The sequence below is a fragment of the Gigantopelta aegis genome, chromosome 3 (assembly GCF_016097555.1).
Source record: "Gigantopelta aegis isolate Gae_Host chromosome 3, Gae_host_genome, whole genome shotgun sequence".
Classification (NCBI taxonomy): domain Eukaryota; kingdom Metazoa; phylum Mollusca; class Gastropoda; order Neomphalida; family Peltospiridae; genus Gigantopelta; species Gigantopelta aegis.
In genome coordinates, this window is record NC_054701.1 from 63889264 (window position 1) to 63907120 (window position 17857).

Sequence of the window (17857 nt, forward strand, 5' to 3'; positions counted from 1 at the left end):
TTTTATAAAACACAATTCAGCATATTTATTCAATTCTAAATATTGAATCAGTAGTCTCTATCTCATGGTCCATTCCTTGACGTGGTGAGGTAGCTTGCATGTCTCAATGACTTGGAGAGCTATGCCAGGAAACTCTCCTAGGGAGAAGGAAAACTCCAAACTCAAACCATGTCCACTGAAGTCAGAGTACAGAAGCTATGCATAAGCATTAGTGTGGAAACCGAAAGGAAATATCTGTACATGCACCAAGCTCTATCATCTATGATCATGAATCAGTAGTCCAGCTGGTTGCCAACCATGAATGCATTAATTTCATTTCACATTTCAGTCTGATTGACGTCATGTGCATTAATTGAGGGACGCCTAAATTTCAGGATTTACAGTATATTAGTATCTTTGGATTATGTTTGTTCTTATCTATAAACAAAAAGACATTACAACAACTGAATATTTGTAACAATTTACCTCTTCTCTGAGCATGGAGGACAGGAAGTTCATAAGAACACTGTGCTTTCTGGGAAATTTGGCACACAGAGACCTATAAAATAAAAAATTGGTAACATTTTAAATATGGAAATGACACAAACACATGAACAAGTAAATAAAGTTTATGTTAATAAAACATCCACAAAATAATATATTAAATGTCATCTCAGAATATTTTGTTCTGTATCGTGTTATGATTTGCTATGTAAGTTTTTGGGGGTTTTTACATAATGTTCCTTGGTCATAAATAACATATTATCACTGGCAGATATATTTTAAGTTGGCTGTATTAAAGGGACTGTCCTGAGTTTGCATCTACTGTAAAATATTTCTGATTAACAGAGCCTTTTTGGCAACTACTTTTTTCCATTTAGAATGTCAGTGTCTGTATATTGAATATGTTTGTGGTCATGTCCTAACTTTTGTAGCAGTTACTATTCATTTTCTTCTTAATACATATTGTTTTAGTATGTACAAAATTACCGATGGTAAAATCAGGTTTAGGCTACTACTGATACAATCTAATTAAAATTAGCTCCACTATTACATGTGGATCTAAAGACAGCCAGTTGGAGCTCGTGTCCACCAATCAAAACCTTACTTGCAGAATCCTGCATTGTTTATACAGATACTAATATTCTGTACAGGAAAATATCTTTAATATGCAATTTTAGTATTAAAAAGGATCATAGTTACAACCATGTTACCATGTCAAAAAACTCAAGACAGTCCCTTAAATGCAAACTTTAAGTTTGTTTTGCTTAACGACATCACTAGAGGATATTGGTTAATTAACATTTAACATTATTATGATAAAGTAAAGTCTCTTCTTCCCCACTCTTTGATAATAGATAAATATGATCCTCTCCCCTACAACCTGTGGAGAAATACCAACACACACCTGATGGCCTGGACAACGACAATCTTGAATTCGTCGGAGATCTCCGACATGAAGGAGGAGATTTGTTTCATCAGCCGGTCGACGCTGCTCTCATTTCCTGTCTTTAGGAGAGTGGTTATTGCCAACGTTGCAATACTCCGGTTCACGTCCGTGATCAGGTTTTCAAGGTCAAGGTTACAAGCAGTCACTGCAGCAGGATGTTTCATGGCAACCTAAAGAAAATAGGGGAAAATAAATATTGATAAATCAAAACACCTTCCAGTGGTGATCATTTGTAATAAGTAAAATGTTCCACATAAAAAACTGGCTATTGGAGAAAAGTTAAAAATTTATGAATGAACGTTGATACAAACATCCTGTCATACAAACATCTAAACACAGCGTATGAATGAATATTTGAAATAATTAACTGTACTTATACTGTGGCATGGTAATAAAGATACAACTTTTGGTGAATAACATCATCCCTCTTCACCCCATACGATAATCAGGTATTGGGCATTAAAGGAAAGTATATAAAAATAATTAGCTACCTGAAAAAAAAATGCTGTAATTGCATAAAATGCTGTTTTTAAAAAAAATTAGGAATGAATGAATGAATGAATGAATGTTTAACGACACCCCAGCACAAAAAATACATCGGCTATTGGGTGTCAAACTATGGTAATGCAAATAAATAAAGTGATGATCAACATCAATATAAGAAGTCAAAACAAACAAAAACAGTGTAAAGAACTGTTGAAAAACACAAATATCACAGAATTTTACGGATACTGAATCTTACTCAAAACTTCAATTTTGTGCTGTATTGGCCATTCTCAAAGAGAATGTTACACCCCTGCACCATGGTGAGGTTACAGCACACGCAGGGGTTAAAATTAGGAATGATGTTTCTGATAAAATCATCTAAATTTTCAATAAATTCCAAATAACAGCATTAAAAAAAATATATTCAGATGATGCTGGTCTCTGATAAATGGCGGGATGTAGCTCAGTGGTAAAGCACTCGCTTGATGTGCAGTCAGTCGGAGATCGATCCCCATGGGTGGGCCCATTTGGCTGTTTCTTGATCTAGCCAGTGCACCACGATTGGTATACCAAAGGCTGTGGTATGTGCTATCCTGTCTGTGGGATGGTGCATATAAAAGATCCCATGCTACTACTAATGGAAAAATGTAGCAGGTTTCCTCACTAAGACTATATGTCAGAATTACTGAACATTTGACATATAACCAATGATTAATAAATCAATGTGCTCTAGTGGTCTCTGATAATACCTTGTTGAGAGTGCGGACAGCAGCAAACCTCAGTGTTGGTTTGGGCGAGCTGCAGAACAACTGAAGTACGGACACTGCAGGTGCCAGATCTTTAGCCGTGGTGTTCTTCATGTTGACAATCGCATGAGCTGCTTCGTAGATCACCATTTCCACCTTGTGTCGCAGACAGCTCTCAATGAAATCAAACATAGGACTTTCCGATCTGCAAATGAGTGGCCAATACAATATTAACATAGACTTTTAGGCATCATCTAACATTCAATTTCAGTAATTCATTCACAGTACATGAACTCAAAGGTATGTATGCTACAATACTCCATTTATATTATTATTACTCATGGTACTGGCTACCTACTGTTTAGGTTTATGTAGATAAGGGTTTCACATTTTTCAAACTAAAGAATCGTAATTTTTCATCAACATGAGACTTTTCTCTCTTTTAGCTTAGAACTGTTAGTAAATTACCCAAGACTGGAGGCTTCAAATTAAACATCAATATGTGATGAGTTGTGCAAACCAAATATCTCTGATTTCATGATTTTTAAAAATTATTATTTTGTATTTGGGGGGGGGGGGGGGAGAGGGGGTAGTAAAGTTTATTGACCCCCAAAAGAACATAACGGATAATGGTAGAACCAAGGTTTAAACCAAAATTCTAACCAAGAACCTTTCAAGTGGTTTTGATTAGTCTTTCCTAACTACTAAAAGAGGTAAATCTACATACCCAGCATCTTCCTCTTCTATTAATTTGCTGGCAATCCTGATCTGAAAATAAATTTCATATATTCTATCTGAAGTGAAAAGCCAAAATCAATATCAAATATTTAGTAACATAAAGTTGTTAAGGCTGCACACAATCATCCACTTTGGTAACTTCTAAACTACTACAATCAGTAGATTTAATGTATTATTTTAAAATCACCAGAAAAAATTAAGCATGTAGGAATACAGAAGAAAACCCCCCCCCCAAAAAAAAAAAATTTAAACAGATATCAAAAACTAACACTTTACCTGTAAATAATAAGCAAACAAAACATGAATAAAATATATTCCAGATAGGCTTTAAAAACCACACACACACACACACACACTTTCTTAGGAAATGCTGAATACATATGACAAGTTAAATATTTTTAAAATCAATAAATAGTTTTGATAACATCAAACAAACAATTATTGATATAAGAGCAACTACTTACCAGCAAACAGTAAGCATAGGGCGACTTCAAGGTATGCTTGCTGAATTTGCTGACTAGTTTCGTCACCGCCAGTTTGTCGTTCTTTCGAATATGGTACAAGAGACCCAGTGCATGGTACTGTTGAAAAGAAAAGTAATTCACATGTGATATTCATCGGAAAATATCAACTGGCTAATGTGCTTTCTTCAAATAAATTTCTAAAATTATGGCTATAAAATGCACTGACCACAAACAGTCTTTACCATGAACAAACTATATGAAGACAACCCCTGCAACTGCCAACGGCAATCGGCAATGCCGTGGAGTTTTTCATTCTCCACGGCACTTTGTTTTGCAGTGGACTATATTAGAAAAAAAATTCCACTGCTTGTTTTTAGCTGTGGACGTTTTTTTAATTGCAGGGGTTGTGAAGATGAAGATCACTCTTCTGGATAGAACTTTACGTTTAGAAATACAGCCGTCAATAAATGTTAATACATGGTTAAGAATTTCAATGTTACCATTATTGTATGATATAATAAATATAAATTGTAAATTGCTATTTAGAGTAGAGAAGTCGGAAAAGGAGTTTAACGTATCAAATAGTTGTTGCCTTTCAGATACGTTTCTACTACACCAGATACACTTGTTTATCAAATATATCTTTTGAAAGTGATTGATTGAAAATAAAATATACTACAGATTAAAAGGATGCCACATTGTTAGTTTTCAGTACAATACAGCATCACCACTGCAAATAACTCATTATGCCACTGATTTTTTTTATCTGCATATATTTTAAAATAATAAGTTGAATACAAGCAATACAAACTAGGTTTATCCTATGATCAGCTTCATGGTTTTTTAAAAGTAATTCTCATTATTTGGTCTCAAATATTCTCCAGTCAACATCTCTCTTTAAAATAATAGCCAAAAGATAAAATAAAAATTACAATGCCTATCATAGCACATATGGTAAGTGTTACATATGTTTTACATGTACTAGATCCAGTTTCTTCTGTTGGGGACCAAGTTCATTACAAGCCCTGTTCCAATTTTACATGTTTTTAAGCCATTTAATAATTTTTTTAATATCACTACCATACTGTTATGTACACTGCTTTCAAACTGATTGTTTGACAGTATCATTCCTCAGTCACTATGGTTAATAGCTAATTAATTTTGTTTTAACCACTCTCATACTGTCATATACAATGTAAATCGATTTAGTCGGTTCTAATCTTTCCGACTCTCTATGTTTTTCTATGTTATAGCATTAGCATGGACAAGAGCAACACACCTGGACCATGACATTGTCACTGTTGACAGCCTCCTGTGCCTCATTCACCCAGCGCTTGGTGATGTCATGACCACCTCTACCTAAATGCTAAAAAAGTAGAAAAAAAGAGATTTTTTTTTTAATATTGGTGCAAACATAAATAATATCGCTACTAGTACTAATAAATAGCTGTTAATAACAATATTATAGCAAACATTACAAAATGAAATGATAATAATCTTCTATTAAGGAACTGGGGGTGGTGGTGGTAGGAATAGAAAATATACAGTGTAATACTAATATAAACAAAAGTTTGTTTTGTTTAACACCACCACTGGAGCACATTGATTAATTAATCATCGGCTATTGGATGTCAAACATTTGGTAACTCGGACTCGTAGTCATCAGAGGAAACCCACTACATTTTTACTAATACAGCAAGGGATCTTTTATATGCACTTTTCCCAGACAGGAAAGCACATACCACGGCCTTTGTCCAGTTGTGGTGCACTGGTTGGAACAAAAAGAAAAAACAATCAGCTAAATGAATTCACTGAGGTGGCTCGATCCTGCGACGCAAGCACCTCAAGCAAGCACTCAATCGACTGAGCTAAATCCTGCCTAATCCTAATAGACGAAAAGGAAACGCAATCATGGTACAGTTTAATTATTACATATCTCAACACATTAAAATACAGAAACTTGGCATTGGATAATTGTAGACATCAGTGCATAAAATGTTTGGCCATTAATTTGTGCACTAAGTAATAGAAATGTCAATTGATTTTTGGCTGTATTTCACGGGAACAAACAATGTATTGGATTAAAAAAAAAAAATGTTTTAATTAATCAACTCAATTATCATTGAAGTTACAGGTGCTTCTTATTAATGCCAGACAACCAATGAAAACTATAGATAAAAAGTGGTCAGATTAAACCCACAGTAAAAGCTGATGGGAAATGACAGGTGTGTGGCAAGAGACAAGCACCTGTCATGGTTGGAGACCATCAACTGTGATGTGGAGCTGGACTGAAAATGATGTTCAAAGACAGGAGGATACAAATTCAGGATGAAATGAGAATCATTGAAAATGAAGGAGAGAAAGGAAGTGGCTTGTGGGATTTTTAGAAATGATTTTTAAAATGAATAAATATTACACACATATATATTTCATTTAAAAGATCACAGGTTCAATTTATTTTCACACTTCTTTTCCCCCATGTATTGGAAACTGCATTCACGACGACTAGGAATCCATTTTCGTCATACGACTATGTGAGGTAGTGTGTGACGAGATGGGACACACATTCTCCCCTCTTCAAGATATTTAAGAGCATGTTCCATGCAAAAGAACAGAGTTTCGAACACACAGTTAATATACTTACAAGGGATGAAACCAAAGCAGCACTTGAAACAGCAGAAACTTTGTCAACAATTGCCTGTTTCATGTATCGTTCAATGTTCTGGAGCATGGAGGTCTGCAAAACAACAAACAACACTGATTATACCAAAATATTTTGGTGTCATTACAAACTTTGTTAAAATGTTGACAATATGATTTTAGTTATTAGAGAAATAATATGTTAGAATGTGTTTAATGAAATTCTTTTTTTCGAGGCAAGCCAGTTGTTAATATGTATATTGCAAAATTTACACATCTAGTCACAAAATTAATACATAATTCTTGATCATAGATATTACAAGAAAACAAACTAGATTCAAGATCAGAAATATTTGTTATTTTTTTTATTTTATAAGTTACAAATTTAATATTTTCTGTTTAATCAATAGTTTATTAAAAAAAAAATATAGATATATTTGTAACCAATATATTATTTATTTTATTGATTAGGTAACAACATATAACAAATAGTGTAATCTGTAATCTGTTTTCAGTAAATTGTCAGCTATTAATGAAATGCACCATTACTATGTTACAATGGCTTTAAGGGTGTATACTACCAAATCAAATCCCAAAGACGACAATAGTAACGTATGTGGCTAAAACTCCTACCTGCAGCATATCAATCAACATAAACACCATGGATATAAATATTACCACCCCTCACCTTTAAAGTGAATCAGAAAAAATTGGGGGTGAAGATGCTCAATTCAGAGATAATGGGTAGCATCTATGTCTACCCTAGTTTCGCACAAAATTTGATTTTTTTTTTTTTTTTTTTACAGGTACCCCATACATGTTTCAAGCACAAGGCTATTTGACACAGTGGTACTAGATGAAATAAAATTGCATAAATTTTTTGCCCAGATGAAACTATTTGTTTTTACAACCAACACACTCACATTTATCACCAATCACAGGACTTGTGGTGTTAATTTCTTTATAAAACGTTTGGTGCACCTCGAACTTTGACCCAGCCGGACATTATTTGGTTTAGTACTACCTTAAAATGACATGAATGTGAACATTGGCTTAATATGATCACTATGAATTTTCAGCTTACATCAGTGATGGAACAAAGAGCTCGAATGGCTGGTCCTCTGAACTGGTCTTCTTTTCCAGTCATATCTTTCATCAGACTGAAAGAAAAACATTTTATTATCTACAACAAACGTCTACTTGTAATATGTCAGTAAATACCACTAATAACTGATTTCAGGATAAAAAGTAGACCTGTAATAATACATGTATAATTTGGATTCGTCTTCCACTCACACATTTATGCTAAATGTCACAACAAAGTGTATTTAAAAATATATAAAAAATTGGTCTATTTGATATTAAGGGATTTTACTTAAAAAGATTTCATGCAATAAATTATTTACTTTGAAAAGGTTAATAGGTAGGATAAAAATTTCAAGCAAGCAACAAAATCCATTAAGTGATGGAAAAAAACCTCCACTTTTAAACAGTTATTATTTAAAATCATGAACAATCCCACCGAATACATAACATTGATTAATTTATAATTTTATGACAAGCTCTATGACGTGTACATATGATCAAAGGCTATGGTATTCTTTACTCTTAAAAACATTTGTAATAAAAAACATACTGTCAGTGGTGCAGTGGTTAAATCCTCATCCTTACTAGTAGATACTGGGTTTGAAACCCAATACCGGCTCCCACCCTGAACAAGTTTCAATAGCCAATTGAGCAGATATAAGGGTGACACACACCAAACTAATAACTAGTTAGCCATTAAATCCAGTTCTGGATAGACATCTCAAACAGATGAGTGTGTTTGCCCAACTGTGCTTGAACCTTACCTAGATATAAGTACAAAAATCAAGTTAAAATGAATTAAATAATCCAGTCTAGGTGACAACTGTGTATGTCTGTTCTAATGTTTTGTTATACAAATCATTGTTTGCTTTCATAGAATAAAGTTTTAAGTCTACATAACATCTCCATGTATTTTTCTTTAAGAAATTGAGGGGAACATACCTGCTGGTCACAATAATAACATCATCAGCTATCTTGGACATCTCTTTGATTCCCAGATACATAAGTCGCCGAAGAGTAGTCTGTTTTAAATATATATATATATTCTGTGTTAAAAGCATGAATCTAAAAACTAATACATAATTAAATGCCATTAATTTCTGTGCAACAGTAAATTTAGGTAACAATTTTTCTTTTTTAGGCAGTAATAAATTACCAAATAATCTTCATCTAGAAAAGACAATTTTTTCATGAAACATTATTCTAAATTCTGTCATGGAAAGACACATGTCACATAGAGGCACTGAGTGGAAATACCTATCTGAAACGGAATTCCCGATTTTTTTCAAAAACATTATTTAACTTTAAATAGCGCATTTGATTAATTAGAATTTATTTTTCGAACTAGAAACTATGGACACCGACATCTGCCTGTGCTACGCTATGCCACTATAGTACCTTTGTATGTTACGCCAAATGTTTAATGTAGAGTATCTAGACGTTTTACCAGTCGTGTTTTCTTCGCTTATTCCCGGCGATTTAACGGGAAAAACCGAACATTGTGAGCTAAAATTGTCCGATATTTACTCAAGTGAAAGATATATTATGTTATGTTTGCTTATTAATTTTTAACATTTGCAGCATTGACATATTTCCGATCTCACAAAGGAATGCAGTAATTGCATATTGTATGCCAGGCTTTGTTCAAAATAAATTATACAGGAAAGTGGTTTATAGTGTGATCGTTTGTAATTATTTTCCCGATCATATCGTAAAGAAAACCGAAAATGTCCGAAGTCTGTGTTGTGGCGTATTCGTGTGTGTGTGTGCGAGTGAAACAAAAACAGAATTTGTTTAATACTGAAACGGAAAAAAACTGAATTTGTAACATTATGAAATGGAAAAGGGAAAAATCTGAAAAGGAAAATAGTGCCATTAGTCACAAGACAAGTCCATTTAGCAAAATTCACCACAATTACTAATTGCAAAATTGTAGACAATATCACATGTATTAGCTATTCATAATTCTCATTTGCTGAAATAAGAAATACTTCAATGTTTTAGGACATTTTTCATGGATCGACTTGTAAAATGATCAATAGAAAAAATACATTTCTAGGTCTTGAAATTAGGGACTTTACTTACAGACAAGATCACCTAATAGGAGAAGATATACGGTAATGACTGAATATTCATCAATCGTTTTCACTTGTTCTGGAGGTGACTATCGATAGTAAACAGAAGAACACTGCTAGTTTAGTTATATAAAAAGGTGAGATGGAGGATTCACTGAAAGGTTGCAGCAAATTCTTATCATTGACAATAAAAAAATTAAGAAAAAATTATTCTGAAAATAACACAATCATTTACCAAAATAGCCAATCCAGTGATTTCAAATCTAATCCAATATTCAGCTCTTATTTAAAATGAGAGTATATTCAAAGTGAAATATTTTACTTAACCTATAAAAGTTAATCAGCGATAGTTCTTTTTAGATTAATTTAAATACCTGGCATATCTCTTGAGCAAGAAATTCTACATGGAAGATCTGGACAAATGGCCAGTGCTGCACAATATCAAAAATGATGTTATTTTTCTAATAAATCAGTTTCACTGATTTTTTAAAGTTCAACATATATGGGGTTACAAAATACATACATCTTTGGACTGGAACAGCTTTGTCATGGCAAAGAAAGCCTCTGTTGCTTCTGTAGATCCAATAGACTCGCCCTGAAAACAAAAAAGAATGTTTGATTAACAATATATAAATATATATATATATATATATATATATACTGAACAAAAAAAGAAACTTCCGATTTGTACATATAGTATTTGTTGTGTTAAAGAATTCATTGTGTAATGAAATTATATAGGTAGTATTAGCCTTTAGCTGTATTATCAGGATTCATGAATTTTATCGATTATTTTTGCAGTTGTCGACAACGTGAAATTCAATTTGCACATGTATGCATGGTTCGACATGTCCTGTGTAGTATTCGGTCAATTTGTTTTACTTGTCTTACTGACATTGTTGTCAAGTGAACGAAAACGCTTCAAAATTTGTAAACAAATTAAAGTTTTTTACATTGTAGCGTTTTTAGTATGCCAAGAATACCCAATAATTTACGTGAACGGGCGATTGGCATGCTTGATGCTGGCATGTCGACAGAAGAAGTTGCAAGGCATGTTGGGAGTTCTAGTCGAGCGATATGAAATCTTCGCGTAAGATTTCGAACGACAGGAAGCACCAACGACTTCCCACGTCGTGGACGTCCGCGTGTTACAACGCGTGGTCAAGACCGCTATATCATGAACACACATTTGCGCAATCGATTCCAAACTGCCACTGCTACTGCTGCTAACACACCTGGGCTTCATAATAACCGAATCAGTGGGCAAACTGTTCGTAATCGTCTGTGGACATGCACGACGTCTTTACGTCGGATGCGTTTTAACGCAACGTCATCGTCTAAATCGTCTTAATTGTACACACTCGTTGGATACGGCGACGCTGGAATACCGTTCTTTTTTCGGATGAATCCAGATTTTCTTTACAACGTGGTGATGGCAGGGTGCGCGTCTACCATAGGACAAATGAATGCTATGCTGACTGTTGTGTTCTTGAACGAGATCGTTTCGGGGGTGGGGGTTGTGTCATGGTCTGGGCAGCCATTGCCAATGGTTATCGTTCACCACTAGTCATCATTGATGGCAATTTAAATGCTCAACGTTACCACGATGACATTCTCGCTCATCACGTCATTCCTCTGTTCCATAACAACGCCAACATCTCGATTTTTCAGCATGATAATGCCACCTCTCATACAGCTAGAGACACTGTAAATTTTCTTAGGACAAATAATATTGATTTCACTGATGACTGGCCCGCTAAAAGTCCTGATCTCAACCCCATTGAGCATGTCTGGGATAGTCTGGACAGACGATTGAGGCGTCGTCCCAACCCACCCGCTAACGTCAACGAACTTCGTCAAGCGCTCATTCAGGAATGGAACAATATTCCACAGGCAGAAATCAACACTTTAGTCAATTCTATGCGCCTGCGATGCTCTGCAGTGGTCAATTCAAGAGGTGGTCATACCTGTTATTAAGTGGGTGGGGTTTTTTTAACCCCTACCACACTTGGTCAAAATTTCTCCCAGTTTCTGTTAACCTATGACCATGATTTTTGCACCAAACGACGCATCATGGAACACTCTTTAAATGCATATATAACAATTATTCCCCCGGTTTGTTTTCATCAAGTTATGTTCAAGCAAAGTTAGCGGAAGTTTCTTATTTTGTTCAGTATATATATATATATCACATAGTAGATATATATATATATACAGTAGAATCTCATTGGCTCGAACACTGTCGGTGCATCAAAGTCTGTTCGACCCATCGGGTAGTTTGAACCATGCATTCGGTTGTTGTCGGGTGCTTCTGTGACACAAAAACCAATCGGAACACCTCGCATATTTCCGTAAAACTGGCTTGGGCGAGATGGTCCGATTGACTCATGAGTAACGAAGTAGCCTTCAAATGTCGGATGAGATACATATTTGTAACTATTATTTATCACCGTTAAATAAACAAATAACAAACACACTGGGAGTCTGTATTTATAAATATTTATTAATTTAAAAAATCGTTCTTTATTATGCTGTTGTAGAATCTTTTGCAACATATTGACAACGTTGAGAAAAGAATGAAAGTGCATGAATCACAGGCGGAGGCCCTTTACCTTTTATTGTTGCAATCACTACATTACATTGATCTCTCCTGTATTTCAAGTTAAAAACAAAATATGCTGACACTCATGCGTAGAGTAGTGATTAAAATGATTAAAGTAAACCGGCGAGGTCTAACTAGGCTCACCAATTGATTGGTGTTACATGCAAGGTTCATTCAGCTCATGATTATCGTAGTACTATTATCTGTACTAGAAAGATAATTACCGGTAGGTGCTAAATAAACAACATGTGAAGCCGGCATATGATCTAGGATTGATTCGTTCCACTTCCGAATTTATATTAACTTACTTTGTGACCGACGTGAAAGGGTCAATGAAAAATTTGTAAATAAATAAATTTTTTTTAAATGTATTTCTTCGGATAGACTTAGTCGTTCGAGCTATATATGTTTAATTTTACAGTTCGGACTAATAAAGTGGTTCGAGAGAAAGCTTCTGTTCGACCCTAGGGGTATTCGACCAATCAGCACCAAAATAAAAGGGTTTAATAGAGAAAAAAATCGGTAGGTTCGACCGTTGGGCGTTCGAGCCAATGAGATTCTACTGTGTATGTATATATATATATATATATATATATATATATATATATATATATATATAGAAACAAATTATACAGTGTAGCTATTTGGTGTCTAATGTATGGCTATTTTAACACATAGACAAGTGAGTGAAAAGAAACCTGCTGTCACCACATAGGTTGCTCCTACCGAAAAGTAGTAAGAAAACTTTTATATATAGGCACAAGTTCAGACAGAAAAAGAAAAAAACACCCAGGGTCCATGAAGGGCGAAAAACCATATGACTCCTTGCATCTACTAATCAATTACACACCACCAGGCACACCCTAGACACCCCCACACACCCAAAAAAACCCGAAACAAACAAAACAAGGTTTCAGACCAGGCCACTTTACAAAACACCTCACAAAAATCACTGACCATGTATACACACAGAATTGGTTATTTCCTGCATGGTGGAGAACCAATATATGATTGACTTCTGAGTGAAGATGGATACGGATATGACCATGTTTGGGGTTTTTTTTTTTTACACCATTCCATTTTAATTTTCACATGTTTTCCCCATCTGGTGGGTCACTAAACCACATGCACTTACCTGATTTATCAGATAGAGTAACTTGGTCAAGATGTGTCCACATTTTCGAGGATTGATTGGAGTCTCATTGAAAATTCTTGTCTGTTAAAAAAAATAAGAATAACAGTTTGCATCCAAACATTCACTGATCAATTACATGTTCGGAAATGTGCATCTGCCAGCTACTAACATATAGGTTACTTTTAGTATTTCACATCAATCCTATCTACTATGTGAAAATTAATATTTAGTAAAAAACAAAAAAAACTAAATGAAAGAAAAAATGCTGAAATCAGATTTTTTTTAAAAAGGAATCACACTCCTCTGTATTTATTTCCATGTTGACTGTTTTAGTCTTTATATAATCAACACCGTATTACTCTGGACTACCATTAAAAATTAATTTTACCTCCTGCAGCACAGAACTTTTCTCCAAGTTACCAAAGGGATTGCCACCAACTGAAAAACAATTTTACAAAATTAATGCACTGTATATTATAATGAACAAAATATAGTGTAAAATGTCTACTAAAGGTAGTAAAGGTATTGTGCAATCATATCAAGTTGCAAATAAAATATATTTAATTTTTTACTGCAATTCGATCAACTTGCCACTTAGTGAGGGGAGTGATAACTCAGTTTTCCAGGCAAACACTGTTGCAAGCAAAAAACCAAATGCAGGGCTAGCTCTGAGTAAGCAAAACATTTTGCGAAATTATCTCAAAAAATGCAAAACCCAGTTATTTTCCAACAAAATAGCAATTATTACTTGAAATGTTTTCGCCAAATTAAAATAAAATTTGCCAATTGTTCCTAAAATTTGCAATTGGCGAATTTAGCGAGTGGCAGAGCTAGCCCTGCAAATGTTATAAAAATGCAAGCACTGCTTGTTTGAAATGAATGATTTTCTACATGGCCCAAGTGCAGCACAGATTTAGACCCCGATACCTCGTCATCATAATGTGCTACATCACGGCGTGAAAATGTCTGTGCCGACATGGTAGCTTATAGGTGAGTAGTTAGGTATTTTATGGCCAAGACACAGTACGTTTTTTTTAAAGGAAAATCATTTTACATAATTCATTAAAATTTACACAATTGTTTAGACCCATTTTTTCTTCGGAGGTGATAGAAATGACAGTGTAATGTGACTTTGTTGATCCCTTTTCTTTTTATATAGTAAACACTACTAAACAGGCTGGCATAAAGGAGGAGTATTATAAAAAATAAGTGCTCTTTGTCGGAAAGATGCCTTTCCAATTCCCATATCAATATACATAATAATTTAAAAATAGAAAATGGGCATTACATGAATCATTACCAGAATCAATAAAAAAAACATCCTGATTATTACTCATTTCTAGGGAGATTGCCATCTTTACAAAAGGAATTGTCTCCCCATACCAAATGTGATGTGACTGCCAGAATATGATAACTTGACCTGCAGGAGTTTACAAAGTTTGTTTTGATTAACGACACCACTGGAGTACATTGAATAATTAATCATCGGCTATTGGATGTCAAACATTTGGTAATTCTGACTCAGTGTCACCAGAGGAAACCCGGTATATTTTTCCTAAATCTGCAAGGTTATCTTTTATATGCACTTTCCCAGACAGGACCAGTTGTGGTGCACTGGATGGAAGAAGAAAAAACCCAATCAGTTGAATGAATTGACTGAGGTAGTTCAATCATGCGAGAGAAGAGGGTGTAGTGGCCTTACACCTACCCATTGAGCCCTTAAGTTTAAGCTTAAGAACTCGCTCTGGGTTGGAGCCGGTACCGGGCTGCAAAGCCTGTACCTACCAGCCTGTAGTCTGATGGCTTAACCACTGTACCACCGAGGCCGGTCTCCCAGTGAAGTTAACTGGGTGGATTTTGAAGCTACTTTTTACAGTTTTAGTTTTAAGCATTGAATTCAGTGTTATGTTAAATTACTCTGATCCGCCACTGGGGCATAGGTGTCAATTTAATAAGTAAACAGATTAGTTTAAGGAGAAATGCTCAAATACAGGGCATCATCCCATGTCGAACTGATATCAAAAGAATATGACGGCGAGGTGTAATCCGTTGTTAATTGATGAACAAACAGGTAATAAAAACCAATCAAAACACGCATGTCATTAGACTTATTTCCTGCGACAGAAACCGTAAACAATGCATGCATGTTTTGCGTTTCTCACTAGCCCGAACTTAAAAACTATACACAAGTTGCTATACAGTATTGGATATATCAGTTTGTTATTTCCATACAAGTTCACTGCATTTTCCCTCATACGAGTAAGTCTTCTATACGAGTTCACTGCATTTTCCCCCATACGAGTAATTTTTTCATACGAGTTCACTGCAAGCCCCCTAAAACTACCCTAACCACTGAAAGGGGGGTACGGGTCAAACTCATGCCGGGATGTTATGGCGAAAGACTCGGAATCGGGAATCATCGGAATGGGTCAGCTTGTTTTTGGAACGACAGAAAAGTAGTTACAGTAGTGACCGCAGCCGCCGCTAGGGGCGCAGCTGCGCCCATATTCCGAAATGTCACGAGTTTGGTTCACAATTGGTAGTGTTGTTCAAGGCCAGAATACGCTTATTTTGATGACGATTTTGCACGGTTTTTTTGTTGTTATGACAAGTACACACCTGCCGATTGATGTATATCCTATTTCCGAAGTTGAACGACTACAAAAAGACTTTTTTTGAGGCAAGTGAAACTTTGAATACGTCTTATTTTGCCCCAAAAAGAGCGATTTCACTGAGATATTGATAGATATATATAGTAATATAATAAAACAGCATAAAAAAATTTTGGGGGTAATTTAAAAAAAAAAGCAATTTAGTTTAATTCGACATCGAAAATATTTCAAGGGAGGTAACTCTGAACCGCTGACCCGCAAAAGCGAAAATATAGAACTTCACAGCAGGGACACATTTTGATAAAATTATACGTATTTGATGCTTTGTCATTTTTTATCCACCCATTATTAACTTTTTGGGTAGAATATATAACCAAAATAATCATAGCTGCATTTAGTAAATTATTTAGCACACGTGTGACTGCTGTCTCATGCTTTAAGTGTTTCAGCTGCTAAAATATGTTTTGGGGATATTTTTTCTGGATAGAAATTTACCTTTCTGATATTGTACGAGTGTTTGGACATTCCTTTCAAAGGTGAAATATGGCTACTTACATTGCTTTGTTTCTAATAATGATATTGAAGGTGTAAAGTATGTAAATATTTATGTAAGAAATTGATTAAACATATTGACCAATCATTGGCATTCATCGTGTGATAAGTTTTTACTGGTTTGAGTTAAAAGACTGGTACATATGATAACTTTTATTGCATCTTTTATTGAAATCTTCAAGTATTCAATATTATTATGTATATATATATATATATATTTTAAATATTTTGAAACAAGAAGCTTATTTTTTATGTAACGTGTATCCACTTTCCATCTGCGATCTAAACCTTTATGTTTTCCTTTTTATTATTGGTCTAGATGTACATTATTGTATAAGCGTAAATAAATGTGAACTGAAAATGTTATTCTGATGTAACATTTGCATCAATTATTACGTCATTAAATTACGTATTCCAAGATTTCTGTGTGTTTTTGTCATTTTGGAGCGGTTTCGAACCTACCCCAAGAATACATATGTTATCAGAAATAATAGTAACCCTTTATATTTTTACTTGAAATTTTCAGAGATGCAACATTGATAACTGCTTGTAACATCTATAAGCTTACAACAGAAATTTCTCTGTTATTTTTTGGTTTACAAAAGTGGACGTAAATGACAATTAAATTCGTCATGTCGGCCATGTTTGGTCACAGAAGTACAAGGCTACTACGACTTTATTTTGCTTTATTTGGATAATATAGTGATGTTTTTTCAATAAGAGCAACATATTTAATGAAACTATGACCATAAAGAAAAAAAAAATTAAAATATTTTTTTGGTCTGCGGTACCTAGTTACAGGTGACCACTTTTCTGTCACTCCACCTATTACAGATCAAAAGTAACTGGTTGTATGTATTTACCATCCTCTTCTTCTTTTTTATCACGTCTCAACACATGCATTTTCCTCCTAAGTTAATTATATGAACACTTGCTAGAAAAAAAATGCAAAGGAAACGAAACGCAACTATTTCCACGTCAAAGTGATTAAATGCGCATGTTTTTCGATTATATTTCCGTTTCCGCTCCAAGTCTCATTCCATAGTTTAATAATATGGTAGACTTTATTAATATTGTCATATTTTTCCACTGGTGTTACTACTCCTACAACAACGACGATGATGACTTCTATTAGTATCATGAATCGGTGTGGGGATTTTCACAGGATTGTACATAATTTTCAATCCCAAAGTATACTAACATGCATTAAAGTCGCGGACTCTTGTTTCAACCCGTGAAAATTAACACTAAGTTTGGTTAATCTACAAACCTGTCACACATTAATTAAAGGG

At 34.5% G+C, this 17857-nt stretch overlaps 1 protein-coding gene across 1 annotated transcript in view; it reads right to left on the bottom strand.

The window, feature by feature from the left end:
• LOC121368775 (coatomer subunit gamma-2-like) overlaps positions 1 to 17563 on the bottom strand; it is a 22881-nt gene extending 5318 nt beyond the window's left edge. Inside the window, 13 exon segments of the mRNA XM_041493523.1 lie at positions 466 to 538; positions 1388 to 1599; positions 2665 to 2866; positions 3389 to 3429; positions 3864 to 3980; positions 5143 to 5229; positions 6508 to 6600; positions 7588 to 7663; positions 8532 to 8611; positions 10188 to 10259; positions 13402 to 13482; positions 13790 to 13839; positions 17429 to 17563. Of these exon segments, the coding sequence (XP_041349457.1) occupies positions 466 to 538; positions 1388 to 1599; positions 2665 to 2866; positions 3389 to 3429; positions 3864 to 3980; positions 5143 to 5229; positions 6508 to 6600; positions 7588 to 7663; positions 8532 to 8611; positions 10188 to 10259; positions 13402 to 13482; positions 13790 to 13839; positions 17429 to 17468 (1224 nt within the window). The 5' untranslated portion in view covers positions 17469 to 17563.
• Between the last annotated feature and the right edge of the window lie 294 nt (positions 17564 to 17857).